Genomic DNA, 16431 nt, shown 5'->3' with positions numbered 1-16431 from the left:
GGGAAAGAGGAGGAAAATATTTAGTGGCGTCCTGTACAAAAGATGTGGAATCTTTCCCTTTTCAAGAGAAACAGCATTAAACACAATGGATGAAGTTGGCCACTGCTAGCAAGCAAAAATGGAGTAAGCACATGCATGGCTTTCTGTCTGAGAGCTACCTGTATTTATTCTACATTTCATTTGCAACTACACACCACTTTTGGAGAACAAGGCTTCCACCTCTGTGAAAGCTAATTCTGAAGCTGCCATACGTCCACGGTGCATCCTGGCACTCTCAAGCAGAGGCAGCGAGGACCCGACACTGACCTCTGGCAGCATTTCTGCCGTCTAAGTCAAGATCTCATCACTGACAGCAAGGCGCTAAAGCCAGAAAAATCTTAAAAATTGAGTTAAAAACCTTCAGAATAACACACTCTGTTCATAAAACAAGACAATAAACAAGAGATAAAAACAATCAATAATTGAAATTTTTATAAATTTTAAATCCCATGATGAGAAAGTAATGGAAGAAAGGTGAAGACAGCTCTGTAGAGTAAGCTTATCTACTCTGGTGGACCTAACTTTTATCATTCACAAGCTTGGCATAACTGCAATACTCATACAGATCAGTTCTATCGCACCACTGCAATGTTTTCCAAACTTCTGCAAGTTGGGCTTCCCTTCGTGAAAATGAAGCAAAGCAAGGCCCGAATAATTTCCACTTATATTACCAAAGATAGGCTTCTGAGGACCATTGTTGACTTTGTCTTTACGCATTTCATACCTTTTCTTGGAGAATCTCAGCTAAAATCCTCTCAAAAAAAACCCAAAACAAACAAAAACAAACCAAGACCAGAACAGACCAGTGGAAAGAGAAACTGAAAAGCCACGATATGAATGTATACAACATGACAAAAAAAAAAAAAATAGAAACCATTTTTTAAAAAAGGTTTGATTTTCTCATTCCTGTTAATGTGAAAGTAAATCTCATTATTACAGCCTGAAAAATAGTGGTTTTCTTTTTAATGTGAGGATTGTAATATGTTTTTAATTACTTCCATTCCTTTTCTTGCTGCTTCCATGAGCCTGAAGACAGCAGAAATAACCGGTGCCACCACAGACAGGCCTATGGGCACACCTTACGCACCGGGAATGCAGACCTAACGGCTCATTAAACTACGTGGAATAATCCCTCCCTGCAGGTGATCTTATCAAATTACCAGAGCACATGTCACGCCGAGACCGCCGTGCTCTAGCGCAGAATCCAGTTAAGGGAATTTAAACTGTGCCCTAAGCAGCAGGCACTCGCTGCTGCCTCACCTACGCTCCCAGTGACTTCTCTCTGCTGTGAGAGCGGGACAAGGTAGGGGATCTTCAGAAGCTCGAAGGGTGGGTGGGCACCCATTCCTTGTCATGATGCCTTTGAAGAATCCCTCTGCAGACTACTGGCATGTTAACTACAGATTTTGAGGACGCTGTGTCTGTTGGTGCTCCTGTGCTACTCAAAGCTTTTATGGAAACAATAACAAAACCAAATTCAACTCCTTGCATCCCTGCTGTCCCCACTCTTTCACTAACACACATGAGATTGAAGGAAACAACTAAGTTCAGAAACTCAGACAATCTACGAAGTGGTTTGACTCTGTTTGCATCTTTTGTTAAACATCTCTAAATAATCATTAATACAGATCTCTTGAAACCACATTCATTTCTTCACAAAGCAGTCTGCTATTTGCTAGTGATCTGCCTTACGTCCCATGAAACTCAGTGGGACTCTGGTCAGAGTTGTATCTTCCATCATCCAGCACTGTAAGCATATGCAGAGCAGCACACATTTTTTTAGTACACAGCATAAGGCAGAGTCATTGATAAACATAATCTCCTGTTAATCTGTAAGTAGTATAGAGTGTCCTTGCCTCTCTGTAGCTTCCCACACTTAATACAACACAGTGAATTTTCAAGCTGGATGTCCATTTTTCTAGGTTGAAATTTATTTAAGAAGAAATATGCTTGAAATGCAAACTCTCCAGGTATATCAGCTGCATCTGGAAGACACTCTATCAGTTCTCAAATACTCAGACCTCAGAATATTCAGTCATTCCTTAGCATGCTTGGATTCCTTAAACTTGAATGACTTTGGCAGTTTATGGAAGCCAAGTTTCTCATCGGTGCTTTTGGCACATGATGGAGAAAGCCACTCAAATGCTGGTGTGCTTTTGCTCATTCCTTCTGGTTTTTGCTGCTATCTGGTCAGTTAGAAGAAAGTTGCTACTATTACAAACACTACAAACCAAACCAGAAGGACAAGCAGATGAAACTGAAGCAGCTGGTTAGCTGACACGGGCTCAAGTACAATACAATTATGCCAGGAGTGCCTGTGAAGAGCAGGGAATTCCAATTCCCGAGAATGGGGAAAGTACTGCAGTGGGTTGGGATGCAATGCAATTTTAATTTCCAGGTCATTGTGACATTACTTCCCAAACACAGTTTGCAGTTTAGCAGAAGTCTTTTCTCCAACACAAGTGCACGTAAGGTGAAATGACCCATCTTGCCAGGAAAGGAGAAGATGTGTTGTTTTGGGGATAATATATGAATGTTTATAAGACTTAATTACAAAGATATTGTGATTCCCGTTAAAGGAGTATTTCCAGATCTGCCTTGCATAGCTGGACCAGGAATCATGAAGTGTAAATTTAAAAACGATATAAATAAACCCGCTGAGCATTTCCTCCTAAATATCATCTGACCAATAATTTTGAAGGACAGCTTGTTTATGTAGGTAAAAAACAAGACTAATTTGTATAAAATCCCATAAAGCACCACCTGAAAGCATTGTTCTTAATCACAAAGAACAAAAAATGTTCCCTAGTTTTCAATTTCTTAAAATTCACTTACAACTGCTGAACAATCAAGCAAATGTTGAACCAACAGCATAGTTGTAGCAAGAAAGCTATTTAATTCCTTGCTCTATAGTTCTACTCACTGAACACCTGTTTGTCCAGGCATTTTAGTCACTCCTGTTAAATTCATTAATCTAGGACTTTCTGTTACTGCTCTGACCCAGTAATTAGTGAAATCAATAGTCTTATGGATAATGAATCTGTGATTTACTTCATTGGGCAGATTTACAAAATAATGTTAGTGTTCACTAATTTATAGGTTGCCACTTCTTTTGTACTTTTTGATAAGTAAATCATAGAAGGGGAGCCTGTGGTTTTTTTATCGCTTTTAATAGAACTATGACCAAACCCAGAATGTCTTTTCTTTGGAAGACAACTGGTTTAAAACCTGTGGTTCACAAGAGCCTTTTTTCTGTAGCTGCAATAGCAAAAGATAGTGAAGTGCAACTGATCTTGCAGTTCTTGCTCAAGACAAAAAGCCACTGAATCCAGACCTCGTAGAGGACAACACATCCCACTGGGCCCAGTCCAAAACCTCGCTGGGGTTACTGCAGAGACCCACTGACTTTGGCAGGATGTGTGTCATGGTTTACACTAGGTGTTGCTTGCCAGCATCTTCACTTTACAAATGCCAGTTATCCATCATGACTGATAAATCATTTCTGTTTTCTGCATTCTGAATATCCTGGAAATGTTACATTAAAGTGCCATTACCTGGAGACACCATCAGAAAGCAGACCTTAGCAATATTCGCTTCACGTTGAGATACGGCGGTTCTTTCCTATGCAGAGTATCCTCCAGAGATATGCTCCATTGTTTCAGCACTGGTATTTGGTAAAGTTTAGGTACTTTACTAGATAGTAGCAGTTACTGTGTAGCTCACTGAGCCACTCTTTAAATTTTCTAAACTCTGTGCTCTTTAAAATTGGTATAAAAACATTGCTGTCTGCTCTTCTTACGAGGAAGCTATGGCTGACCCTGAAATAAGGTTTATTGATTTTTTTCACATAGTACTATTTCACATGTAATGTGTTATGAAAAACAATTAAAAGGAAATTAAATCTGATGCACAAAATCAACAAATAAGCTGTGTGCAGTGGTATGATTGCTTTTCTGCAATTATTTGCTTATGAATTCTGAGTTCAATCATTCATAATGGTTTGCATAATTATCAGTATGAATCAGCAAGGTTTGACTGCAAATTAATGCCATAAGATTCAGCCGACTAGCCTTTACTTACTAATTTGGATGTGGGGTTTCTTAGTAACGTAGCTCTTCATTAGCCAGTTAGCTGCTCCTTAAAAACTACATTAATATCTAGAAATCTTAGGCCACCTGAAGGGGTCTACCATTTATATTGATTTGCTATGTAAGTACAGCTTTACCAGTGCACCTTGGGGTTAGCATTTAATTCTGGTAGCAAAAGGCTGTTAGTGCTTTTATATCCCTTCATGTGTTCCTCTTTCCTTATCCTGTCTCTGTCTTCATAAAAAGCACACAAATTTTCCTCTAATTAGGCTGTAAAGTGTACTGAGTAGCATTAGTCCCTCTCAGCCACGCTCACTACCTGCCACATTTCCTTTCTGGTTTTTTTCAGCCCTGCAGAAAAGAAGTCTCACTGCTTGCCTGATGAACAAAAGCCTAAGGTGGAATCCCTTAAATGTGATCACGGTGTGCTAATGGTATGGGATCCGGCAAATTCCAGACAGCAGTGCATTCTAGTATTTCTCTTAATGAACAATCACTCTTCATTTCTGAAAGTCTGGTTTAAAACCAGCTTTTTTATGTAGCACGCATTTCATGTTTAAATAATCACTGATTATCGAGGCTATAAGTAATGAATTTATATCTTTACCTAGTCCTTTTAAAAATACTACTAAAAACATCAAATGTCCTTCTTTTCCCTAATTTATCTGTTATATTGTGAGATTTATTACAGTTGTGCCAATAAACAGTCCAGTATGGTGTTTCTGCTTAAACGCTCATTAAATGACCCTGCTCAATAAATCACTTTTAACCTAATGTAAACAGTATTATGATGTGTGAATTAAACTTAAGTAGAAAAGATCTAAATGGTTACTTTAAAATAAGTAAATGTGGTTCATACCACTTAAAATATTTTTGAGCGTTTAGCTTGTACAACTAATACAAAGTGTAATGTAAGCATAATGACAGGGTTTGAAGAGAATCCCTAAGGAAACAATCAGTGATATTATTCAGTTTTATAGTTTCCAAGTGGAATTTTCCAAAGCATCTTCGTGAAAGGGAGTTTGACTCCCTTCACACATTGCTTTTGCATGTTTGACAGCCTTGTGCCCTATTGCCTATCAGTACCTGTTGCTGTAGAAGTTCTGCCACTCTGTGTAGAGTATCCCTTATTTTTGGAGGGTTGCTCAGCCTCCTGGACAGCAACACCCACCACAGGCAGGCTATATGCAGGAAAAGGAGCACTAGCCTGTTTTTGTGTCTCTTTGCTAACAGCAGTGAATACAGGTCTTCTAACAGACATCTGGGGTGGATCACCACAGATCTACGCATGGGTAAGTTGCTTGTTCCCTTCATATGTGAGCACCGAATCCTATCTGCTATGCTGGCACTGGGAAATAAATACCTTTGTCACTACATTTCAGCAAAATCACCTGTACTTTTTGTCCCACGCATAGGCATTGCCAGAGTCATAAGCCACCCTCCCAGCTCCTGCTTGCCAAAGAGCCTCTGGTTAATGTCTGCCAATGGGAGCTTCTCTCTACGGACCTGGGCCCTCATATCACCAGTCCCCAAACTGATCTTTGCAGCTTGGTGGACGTATAAACCCCAACTATGGAGAACCCAAAGCTTGCAATGGAGATGAGGCACTCAGAGCGCCCCTGCGTCTTGCTGCAGTTTTGCTACCGTGCAACGAACAATGGTGTGTTCATCCTCCTCATGGTGCTACTTGAGACCACTACGCAGGGTAGACAAATTGTGAGTTAGACAAGTCCTTAAAATGCTGGAAACCAAGTTATTAGAAAAAAGTAACAAAGTCTTTTTGAGCTTAGCTTGGATGAGTGTGCCTGTAAGGTTTCTCTGCTAATCATTCTTTAAAACACACACTGCCTTCCTGGACTCCTTCACAGGACTGACCCTGTAACATGGCTCAGCTCTTAGCTGGAAAGCCTACATATATGTACAGCAAAAGCTGAATGCCAGCCTGTGTGCACCGAGATGGCTCCATGATGCAAACTGAAGCGTGGTAAGTACAGACGACTAATCTAAGAACTAAATACGAACATAATATAAATAGAGCACTTAGTACTCTGTGCTATGTGTTACTCAAAACACTTCGATTGCCACACCATGTGTTAGTCTATCAGCATGTTTCACAAATTGGTAAATGCCAGAGTGCTTAACATACAGCATCTTACTGACTTCAGTATTACGCAGAGAGTCAACTCGGTGAATAGGTACAAGAAGAAACTTGAGAAGGGGATGGCTGAGCGAGACAACATTTCAGAGGGTGCCTTTTAGAAACTGATTGGCATAACGATGTTGCCTCTGACGGGACACTTCACCACTATCAGACCAAATCTGTGCCTTTCTTCCAGTGATGCTGCCTTTGCTGCACTCACTGTCATGCAACAGTGGTACTCCTTTGCCTTGTCATCAGTATTACTGCCACACTAACGTGATGCAACCAGCACCTTCTGTAGGTCGTGACTGAAAACAAGTTCATTAATACAGTATTACAAAATCCCAAGTAAAAAAAACCACTCACACCTAATTTGATAAGCAAGCTACTTAAGTGTTTTAGAAATCAGTGGGTCAGATTTTTATGCATTATAGTAGTAGATTTGGTTTTCATTAATGCCAAATGAAGCCTACATGAAGCACTTCTATCTCGTATTGAAGGCATGATGCCAGTGAGCATCCATTTGGTTGCCAAGTATCAGGAGACCCCTCTAATTATCCATTTTGTACTTAAGATGCAGCAGAGGGAGATTCCACCGCTCTGTGGACATGTTCCATAACTTGGCAACTGCCTTACAGTTGCCTTCATCTCAGGAGAATAGAAAAGGGTGTAACTGGCTGGTTACATTCCTCCTTTGTGAAGCAGTATGGAGCACTGATGACCAGTAACAATCTATAAGCTTAGAATTATAAGAAAAAATATTTTGGAGCTCTCTCCCCAGGCCCCTCTTTTATCGGCTTCTACGGCAATGAAAAGAATTTGAAGGCTTTCAAGCGAGCACCAGAGACCTCTGAGGGAAGGGAAGGAGTGTGGTACAGAGGACACTTCATAGCAAACCTACTGGAATTTGCGTTCTTTTTCCTGCAAGATAACTCTTCCCTGTTGGAAAAAGCCTCGCTCTTGGGTAGTCAAATTCCAGTTGAGCCTTTTTGAGATGCAGCCTTATGGGAAATGACTAAAAATTGCAGAAACTCCTTCCTGAAGTGGATTTCAAATCTAGGGAGTAATGATGTTAAATTTTCAGGTGACATAAAAGGTTTGTATACAAAAACCTCAGCTCTAGAATACTGTGTCTTTGGTTCCTGTGGTTTTGCCTGCCCTGACATTGGACCACGGCATTGTAAGACCTCTCTGCTCAGCAACATAGTGGCTGAAGGCCCAGATGGAGTAAGTACACCCACCATGGTGGCATGAGGCAGATGGAAGAGTGACCATCGCTGATGGCAATAGTGCCTTTTTCTTGTAGCACAATGTCAAGTCAGGATGAGACTTTTCTTGGTCAGTAAATATTGTCTGTGCAAGGCCCTGAGAATTTGGCCAGCAGACCTTGGCATCCTATAAAACAGAGGGATGAAGCACGTCCCACTGTGGTGCAGTCAGAAGAGACAGCTGTCTGACTGGATGTGGTCATCTTCTGGCTTAACAACCTATTCCCTCTGCTGTTGTTTGCATAGGTAGAAACAAAAAACATTGACTCTTAAATTCATGTTTAGCTAAGTAATGAACTGAGACCACTCAGACGCTACTCTGAATTAAGCTGGAATACCTAACGCCTATGAGAATCAGGCCCAAATATGGCTGCAGAAGCTTAACTATGGGCAATTATTTTTTAAAAAGACTAATATCTATTGTTATCTCATTAATATCTGTTTCACAGCTAAGGCGGCTAGGCATTCTGAGTAGCATGTATTTCAACTGTGCAGTTGTAGAGTTGCAACAAGACCTCCTCTAAAAATGCCCATAGTACCTGTCTGCTAAACAAGAAAGGAAAAGAAACTTTAAAAAATTCTTTAGTTCCATCAGATAACAGTGTTATATGAGACCCAAAAGCATTGTTTCCCTGAAAAAAAATTAATTCAGAAGCATTTGAGGCTTTCAGTGAGCTGCAAAAATCTGTAATACGGAGGAGGAGTATCTAACTCACTAAAAGCTTAGACTCTCAAGTGCGCTAGTACATTTTGTAGCCAAGTGACTGTGGCAATATAGTCAGATGATTTTATGCTGGCTTCTTCAGTTATTGCCTGCTAGGTTGATAAATTTATGAACTTAAAAGTGTTGCAAATCTAGGGGCTGAGAGGCTTCCTTCCCTGGCGTGGGAGTCGGCAGGGACAGCAGCCACTGGTGAGCCCCGCTGGCCTGCACCAGGGGTAGGGCGATGCATACCCACCATCCTGTGTAGCTTCCTCCGCAAAGCCAATTTACTGCAGGGGGAAGGGAGAGAAGTTATTTCAATCTTTCATTTGGTTGTGGGTCAAGTCCTGCAGCTTTTAATCATGTTGAACTTATACTGAAATCAATGGAACTTTTCTCTCAGCAAAAGGAAATGTTATTTATCTCATTATTACCATTAGCCACAGTTTCATGTGCGCAACCGGAAGGGGTTACTTCTTCAAGTTAGCTGGATCTTGAGGGCCTGTTGTTAATGCTAATTTGAAAATGGCACTGGCGCATTATAGTCAGGAAATCCGGTATCATGGGGTTAACTTTCAGCCCTTACACCGAACGCAAATCAGTGAGGAAATTCATTGCTAGGTGCAGTCTCTAATTATTTAAAAGATAATTTGCATGCTACACAGAAATAAATTAGCTCCCAGGTGACAGCTGTTCCACTGTGTCCATTCCTGGAACTAGATGCCATGCTGGGAAATCTAAATGCAGACCAAAAAGATTAAAACATTGTGCTTTCTTGCCTTATAGGAAGGCCCTCCCCAAAATAGAGGCATAAAGAAGGGAGGAGGGGAACAAATGTTTCCAATCAGTAAGTTTAGAAGCTTAACTAACAAACTACAACATTTTCACAGTCTGCATTTTCTTTTCACTAAGGGCACTTCACATCTTGCTAGAAGATACTGCAAGTGGATGTAAGTTTAATGTGTACTAGTTTAAAAGGATTTTTTCAAACTGAAAGAGAGAAATTCAGTCCTAATGTCAGGTTTGCATTCACACGGTCATGTGAGATCATTATAGACCACGTGAACACCACCCAAAACAGTTTTTCTTATTATTATCACACACAGAGAAATCAACAAATGCATTTTCACATTCCTTGCCAAAACGACCAGACAGCACGTTTTACGTACATAAGAGCCTCAAGACAATCTTCATCTCACAAGAGACGCTAAAACATTTTTCAGTTTAATCGTTTTCTAATAAGATAGCCTTCTCACGGCTAGGTTTTAACACTGTATATTGTTCTATATTGTACATATATATGTATATTGGATATAACATTGTATTATGTGGATTTATGCATGTTGTATATATGATATGATACATTATATTGCCAGCCTTTTTCCATTGCTCTGCCTCCTCCTGCAAGAAGCACTCTCCTGTGCCAGTTTGCTTTCTGTTACATGGAGATTGCAGGCAGTTTGCTTCCTCCTCTCACTGTCTCTTCCTTTTCTCACTAGTCCTTTCACTCTGCCTTGGCTGACTGCAAAGGGCTTTCCTTTACTGCAGCAAGTTGCTCTTCCGTCTCCCACCTGTTAAACTAGCTAGAGAATCTATCCTTCTCATAGCATAGTAACAAAACCAGCAAGACTGATATGAATGGAAACGTATGCGTGTGCGCGCGTGTGTGTGTGAAAGCACCAGAAAAAACAAGCGAGCAAGGATTAAAGAACAGCGTATGTTAATTGCCACAGAGCAACATATGTGATTTCATTCAAATGACCAAACAGCAAGAAGAGAAGGAACAAGCCTCTCTGAAGATAAGTATAAAGAAGATGAAAAACAGGACTGGAGGCAATAAAGTAACCAGATAAGAAAAACCTGGCAACTGTAATTCAGGAATTTTGCCACAGGCTAATGAGAGGTGAGATAAAATAATGAGGCAAAAGATCCCAAACAACATGCACATCTAAAGGCTGTAAAAGACAAGTCCAAAATTAGTTCATCATCACTAATTAAGAAGAGCTCAAGAAGTGTGAAGAGAACCTGGTGAGTGGTGTGCCTCTGTGTGGCACAGTAGTGATCCTGGCCAGACCACCCAGATATGCAGGTCATGGTGCCTGCAAGTTCATGGGTGCAAGAGGACCCTGACCTTGCACAACTTCAGATCCTGGTAAGCAAAGACTAGTTAAAATACAAGCAGTCTTGCAGGAGCTGATGACTCCCCCAGTGAGTGTATATGCTGCCATCAGATAAAGTTGCACTTCTTCCTCTTACTGTGTTGACTGGCCTGACTCATCCTATTAACAGATCGTCACTGGGATCTTCATCGCTCCCGAGATCTTTAAAATCTCTGTGGATGTTTAGAACTTGATCCTACATGTAATCCCTCGATCAGCTTGTGCACTGTGCAGGGATCCTATCACGATCATGATAGCAAGGGAGGCTAATACGTTCGTCATTTGCCTCATGAAGAAATAAGCTGTCTGTTCAGAAAGTTAATGTCTCATCTCTTCAAAATCTGTGTGCATAGCTATCAAGAGTGCAGGTGAGTGCAGCTGCACTAAGGTCCTCGGGCTGGGCTACACGCCCAACAGGCAGCAACAGAGAGAAAGGGAACAAATGCTGGTTTTGTCAGGGCCAGGAAAACATTGCTACCTGTGTTACAGGCAGAAATCCCAAAGCAAGATCATTTATCTTTCCAGACATTGATACTGGTGTGAAACTTGTTAGTACATATAACAACTGACACTGTAACCACATCTGGGCAAACAACAAAGGCAACATTTGTGGCTCATAGAAAAGATTAGGTCACAGCTGTGTTTGCATATTGTAACACCTTGAAAAAGACTAATGCACCTTGCCACAACCTGAATACTGAGGTTTTTCCAGTGCTCAAAATGTATTAGCTGATCAGCATCAGCTGCGACAAGGAGAGAAAATTCTCGCTCGTCTTAGCCCATATCTCATACAACTGTGTCATCCTCTTTCAGTTTCTACTTAACACCTACTGACAATATACTGTTTATGTGAACTTTGCATTTGCTATGTGCCATTCCTCTCTCGTAAAACAAACCCAATATTTTCTATAAATCAAGATCAATCCCTGTAGCTGCAATAATTCACAAGTTTCACACTCCTCTCAGCAGAGGCATACAAAGGTCTCCTGAAGCAAAATTTGTAAAGAAGCATTTTTGTCCAAGAAACTTCTAAACCTCACAGTTGAAGTTTGGGTTCATCCTGTCTTTCAGTACAAGATGAGAAGGAAAAAATGAGGAGCTAGACTCTCTAATTTACAATGAGGAGAGAGTGCAGGAAGAGGACTGCAAAACCCAGCAGAAGAATGATGAGAGCTGCACAGCCAGTCCCGGTGAAGTCCCGAGACCTCTTCAGGGGACTTCACCCTTTGAGACGGCAGCTGATACCACTATTCTCAAAACACAGCATACAAACCAATCTTTTGTCATTAACTGAAGGGCTTTGGCTGGATCCCCCCCTCCCTGGTCTCAGCAGACGTTCTCAGTTCTCCATCCTTAGCAGTGTACAATGCCTTATCCATATTCTGGGGAAGCTTTTTGACACTGAATGAGCAGAAGTGCAAAAGCTAGAGAAAGAGCTACAGGAATTCAGAGGGTCTTAAGTCCCTGTCTCAAGATACTAGGTGCTTCATTCCTACAGGTTTTTTTGAACCAGTAGATTGCTATTATCATGCAAAGTTTCTTTTGGACCACAGCACATCGTTTACAGCAAACTTTTAAAAATGTTAGCTAAATAACATTGTTCAATCTGAAAATTTGCTACCATTTATGCCTTTCTTCAAATCAGTTATAAATATAACAAAATAGACCTGGAGACTTCTAAGGTATCACTATCAGCTTTGTATCACGATAAAAATTTACCATTTGCTCCTGTGCTTGGCTTTCTAAGCTCTAAACCAGCTTATGTAATGCGGCATTTCACTTCTCTATCTGTGACAATTTAGGGATTTGTGAGGGATTTTTTAAAATGAAAATGAAACCAGGATGTTTTTCTTTACCTCCTGTTTCAATTACATGCTCAAAGAATTCCACCCCATGAATGAAACTCAAGGCTGGTTTTTGTTTTGTTGGGGTTTTTTTGTTTGTTTTGTTTTTGTTTTTCATTTTTGTTTTTGTTTTTTTTTTTTAAACAAGCTTGACCTCCAAAGCACTTGTTTGCACTGAGGCACAAGGAATAAAACAAGTTTGAGTTTTTAGGCCAGGTAATTTTTTAAGATACGAAATTCTACGGAAGTAACAGAAGATTAAAGGTATAGAAGATCTCATATTTTCAGATACTCCTCTTTCTGTAATAACTTCTTTAATAAGTCTGCATTTCCAAAAGCAATGAAAAATTCTCTCAGAGGAGACGGCGCATAAAACTTGGCTAGAAATAGCCAGGCTCTTAGTCTCTCTCACCACTTGAGAGACCCTCAGTCCTTGCCCTAGAACACCTAGTCCCCAGGACTGTCCTGCACTTGCTTGGGCACAGCGGGCAGAGGGGAGCACCTCAGAAAATCTGCAAGACCTATTGCACTGCTGCAAAGTGCTGCGGGTGGGAGAAGTCTTGCAGGTTGGATGGGGAACCTCCAATAAATATGCAGAGTCCTGAGACAGCCTCCAGCTGTAAAATTAAGTTAAAATAAAGAGAACGCAGTCTAGAGGATAAACTTTAGGGTTTGTTTTATCACCAGATAAACAGGCAAGCTGTTGAATGTGACTATCATCATGAGTGATTTAAAATCTCCCTAGAAATCTTCGGCTTGAAAAATTGATTCAAGCTGACAAAAACACTGACTTCTTTTAAAAGAAGTGACTTCTGAATATGAATCTTCATAAAAAAGGATTGTTCAGGTTCAGCTTAATGAGTTAAGTCTACTGAATATTCTAAGCAAAAGCTAAAGAAACTAAAATGCGCTTTCAGAGGAAAGATGGTCAAGTAAGCCACTGCTGCTTCTCTAAGTAGATCTCAGACACACAGCTCTTTCCAGGAAGGTCTTCAGGGCTTGCATTACCACTGATAATTTTGCCAAATAATGGAAAATATTTTTTTAAAATCTATCTTTTGTTCTAAGGGAAAACAGCCAGAAGATAAATCGTAATAAAATAAAACTAAAATTCTGCCAGAATATAGATTTCATGCACAATGTTGAGTTTATCTTACCTGTAAAGATCTGTGATCTGCCCTTCATTCCAGCGATAATAAAGATCATTAAGAAGACGCTCATGCTGTCCATACAAGCAAATGTAGTTGGAGACAGGGAAGGGTTCCTTTGCAAAGCAGGTGATGCTATCTACCACACTGTATTTGTTGATGTGCATCCTGAAATAATTCCCATGTCTTGCCTCTCCAGTTATAATCTCCACCCCCTGGAACAGAAAAAATAAGGAAAGTTGTGGAGATAGAAGGAACACCTGACTTGGCATATGTACAGGATTAGCTAGGGTTTCCTAGCTGATGTTTACCATTTCTTAAAATCCGCAAGCCTTTTTTTAATGAAGAATGCCTGTTCCTAGTAACATGGTTTATACAACAAGGCACTTTGCTACAGTTTCAACACAAAGATTTTCCGTGTGGTTTAGACGTCGATTAACTGCACACAAAACTGTGCAGCATATGACTGCATGTGGCAGCGTGGGCTTTGGTTGCTCAACCCTGAGTGCCATTTGAAACACCTAAGGGTATCTAGGCCATCTGAACTAGGCTGGCAGTTATGACACAGGATCCATGGAAGACCTGTGACCTCCTGGAACAGCAGCTGGAGGTCAAGAGGGATGCCCCGGGGCAACCCAGACAACACTAGATGCCTCTGTTTAGGCAACTGAATTGAAATCTGTTCATGCTGATTTATTATAGAGAGTCCATAGTATTGCATATGCAGGGCATATCATAATTTACTATAGGATACTATTGCGATGAATGAAGAACACGCTGGTATACTTTTACTCTCTCTCCAGATTTATAACTATACATGTATATTTTTCTGTATGTATATACAAACAGTGTATTTGCAGAGTCCACGTTTATGGCACATCATAGAAGCTATGGTTGATACTACCATATGAATCAGTTACAAGCAAACTTCAATGTTACAACTCAAAGATTTATCACATACCAATTCAGAATTTTGGCTTTGTGTAAGAAGTTTTCCAGTAGTCAGAGGTGCAATGTGCTGGAAGAGCCTTCCAACAAGGAAAGAAATACCAAGAAGGACGCTGTTCAGTTCTAAAACAAACTTCTAAGTTTTTTAAATGGCACTACATATTAGATGGTTGCCTGCAACTGCAGGAGGCTGGGCTTTATCTCCTAGGACGTCTCCTGCAGGCTATGTTTGAGACTTTTAAATGATTAATTACTATTGCCTTAAAAAAAAAAATGCATATACTTACATTACATATGCATGCATATGTATATGTGTATACATATACACACAAACACATACACACATATATATGATTTGGAATTGCTCTCAGTGACTCCCTCTTGCTAATTTGAACAGGGGCTGCCCAGTGTTGCTAACACCAACTCTACTATCAACAAAAGAACAACGTTGGAGGTCGATGCTCAAACTGTAGCATTTAGTTTAAGTTAGTTAAATCAATCACTTAATAAAAGACAAAAATGTAAAAATTTGTTTCAAACCTCACATTGCAGTGGGATGATCAAATAGCTTGAAGCTATTTTTTAAAGCTATATCCATGTTCCAGTTTTATATATTTCTAAAACCTGTTGCTAGGCTACAGTAACCTTTGTTACTTCCACATCTCTCAGCTAATACATTTCACTAGCTTCTCTTATTTCTTAGGAAATTCTTTTAGGATTTACATGAAGTTTCTGGAGTGGCTTTAAAGATGTTCCCTTTTCAGACAGCAGGTAATCAAAGCTGCAGCAAAAGAATTCTAATAGCGTTCTAGCAATTTGGAGTGACAAAACCAATTTTTCTCCCTCTGATAGTCTTTTCTGCTTCCCAGTACATACTGCTTTGGACAGCTCATCCTGCATCTGCAAAGCATGGAAAACAAGGTGAGCCATGCTTTGATTCCTCCCCACAAAGCATGGATTTTTTTTTTTTTTTTTTAAATTCTTTCTATAGGCCATTGCTGTCCAAGTTTTAAAATCAGGACTGAAGCAGACTTTTAAAAGCCATTCTTTACATCAACTACAAGAATGGTTTGATGCAGAAATTCCTGAGGAAAAAGGTATAATCTGTATGAAACAGGAGCTTGCCTAGGTGGATGGTCCTCTCTGGCTCTAAAATATATGGATCTGGTCCTTTTCTTGTTTCACAAGTCAGGTTCTCCAGTAGGAGAAGTGTATCCATGTTTGTATCATGGGCATGTACAGCCCAACTATGTGAAGTGTTTCCCTCTTTCCTGTTCAAAGATGACTTTGATGGTTGCAGCGCTAGTTATTTTCTAGCAGCAAAGTATGGAGCATCCCTTCCAGAATATATTCTTTTCCTACTAGTCTAGAAATCAACTGAATTTCACTGATAGACTGTGAAGTTTTATCATCTGTATGCACTTATAGCATCTTATTCCAGAGAGGAAAGAGGTTAAGCGCTAAGGCTGAAAGCATGTTTTAGTGAAATCCAGCTAATACTATCCTGTGTCCTCTTTATAGAAAGTATGCAACTTTTGAGAAAGCCAAATATCAGAAAGTATGGAAACGAACCTCTAAGAGGTTCAGTTAGTTATATAATTCATACTTGTTCACCAGCTGTACCTGATTTATACGACACACCCAGGCTTAGCTGACCAGATTTGTTCTTATGCAAATCGGATAGCAAATACCACCACTACCTTGATGTGCTTTGTATTAAGTATGTGCTGGGAACTTCAGAAGCCACGTGTTCCATATGACTGAGAAAATTACTTGTCTCTATAGAATCATGCAAAAACCAAGCCATTCTCAAAAAGAGAGCACTGAGGAAAAGCCAACGTGATAACCTCCTAACTTGTGCTGAGAAAAACGGCTCAGGAGCCAGACACAGTGCTGAGCTACCAACTCTGGGAAAAAAGGGTCAAGGAGTTGAGCTGTAGTGCCCCATTAGGGAGCTATTTAAACCCAAAGTGCTACAAATAGTAATGAAGAGTTCAGGGCATTAGGTCTTGATGAGTATTTCCTGCCTTCAAGGACCAAAAACCCTTTCGGCTTTGGTTGATTTTATGGCAAAGGAATTAAGAACTGCAGTAA

General features: G+C 40.2%; 1 protein-coding gene across 1 annotated transcript in view; it reads right to left on the bottom strand.

Moving 5' to 3' along the window:
* Positions 1–16431, bottom strand: part of LOC104616666 (uncharacterized protein C20orf26-like) — a gene marked incomplete at its 5' end in the record, with an annotated part of 40139 nt that overhangs the window by 4060 nt on the left and 19648 nt on the right. Inside the window, 1 exon segment of the mRNA XM_010281745.1 lies at positions 13399–13604. Within this exon segment, the coding sequence (XP_010280047.1) occupies positions 13399–13604 (206 nt within the window).

The sequence above is a fragment of the Phaethon lepturus genome, unplaced genomic scaffold (assembly GCF_000687285.1).
Source record: "Phaethon lepturus isolate BGI_N335 unplaced genomic scaffold, ASM68728v1 scaffold54642, whole genome shotgun sequence".
NCBI classification, from domain to species: Eukaryota; Metazoa; Chordata; class Aves; order Phaethontiformes; family Phaethontidae; genus Phaethon; species Phaethon lepturus.
Note: the sequence above shows the minus strand (reverse complement) of the source record. Positions and strands in the feature narration are given on the sequence as shown.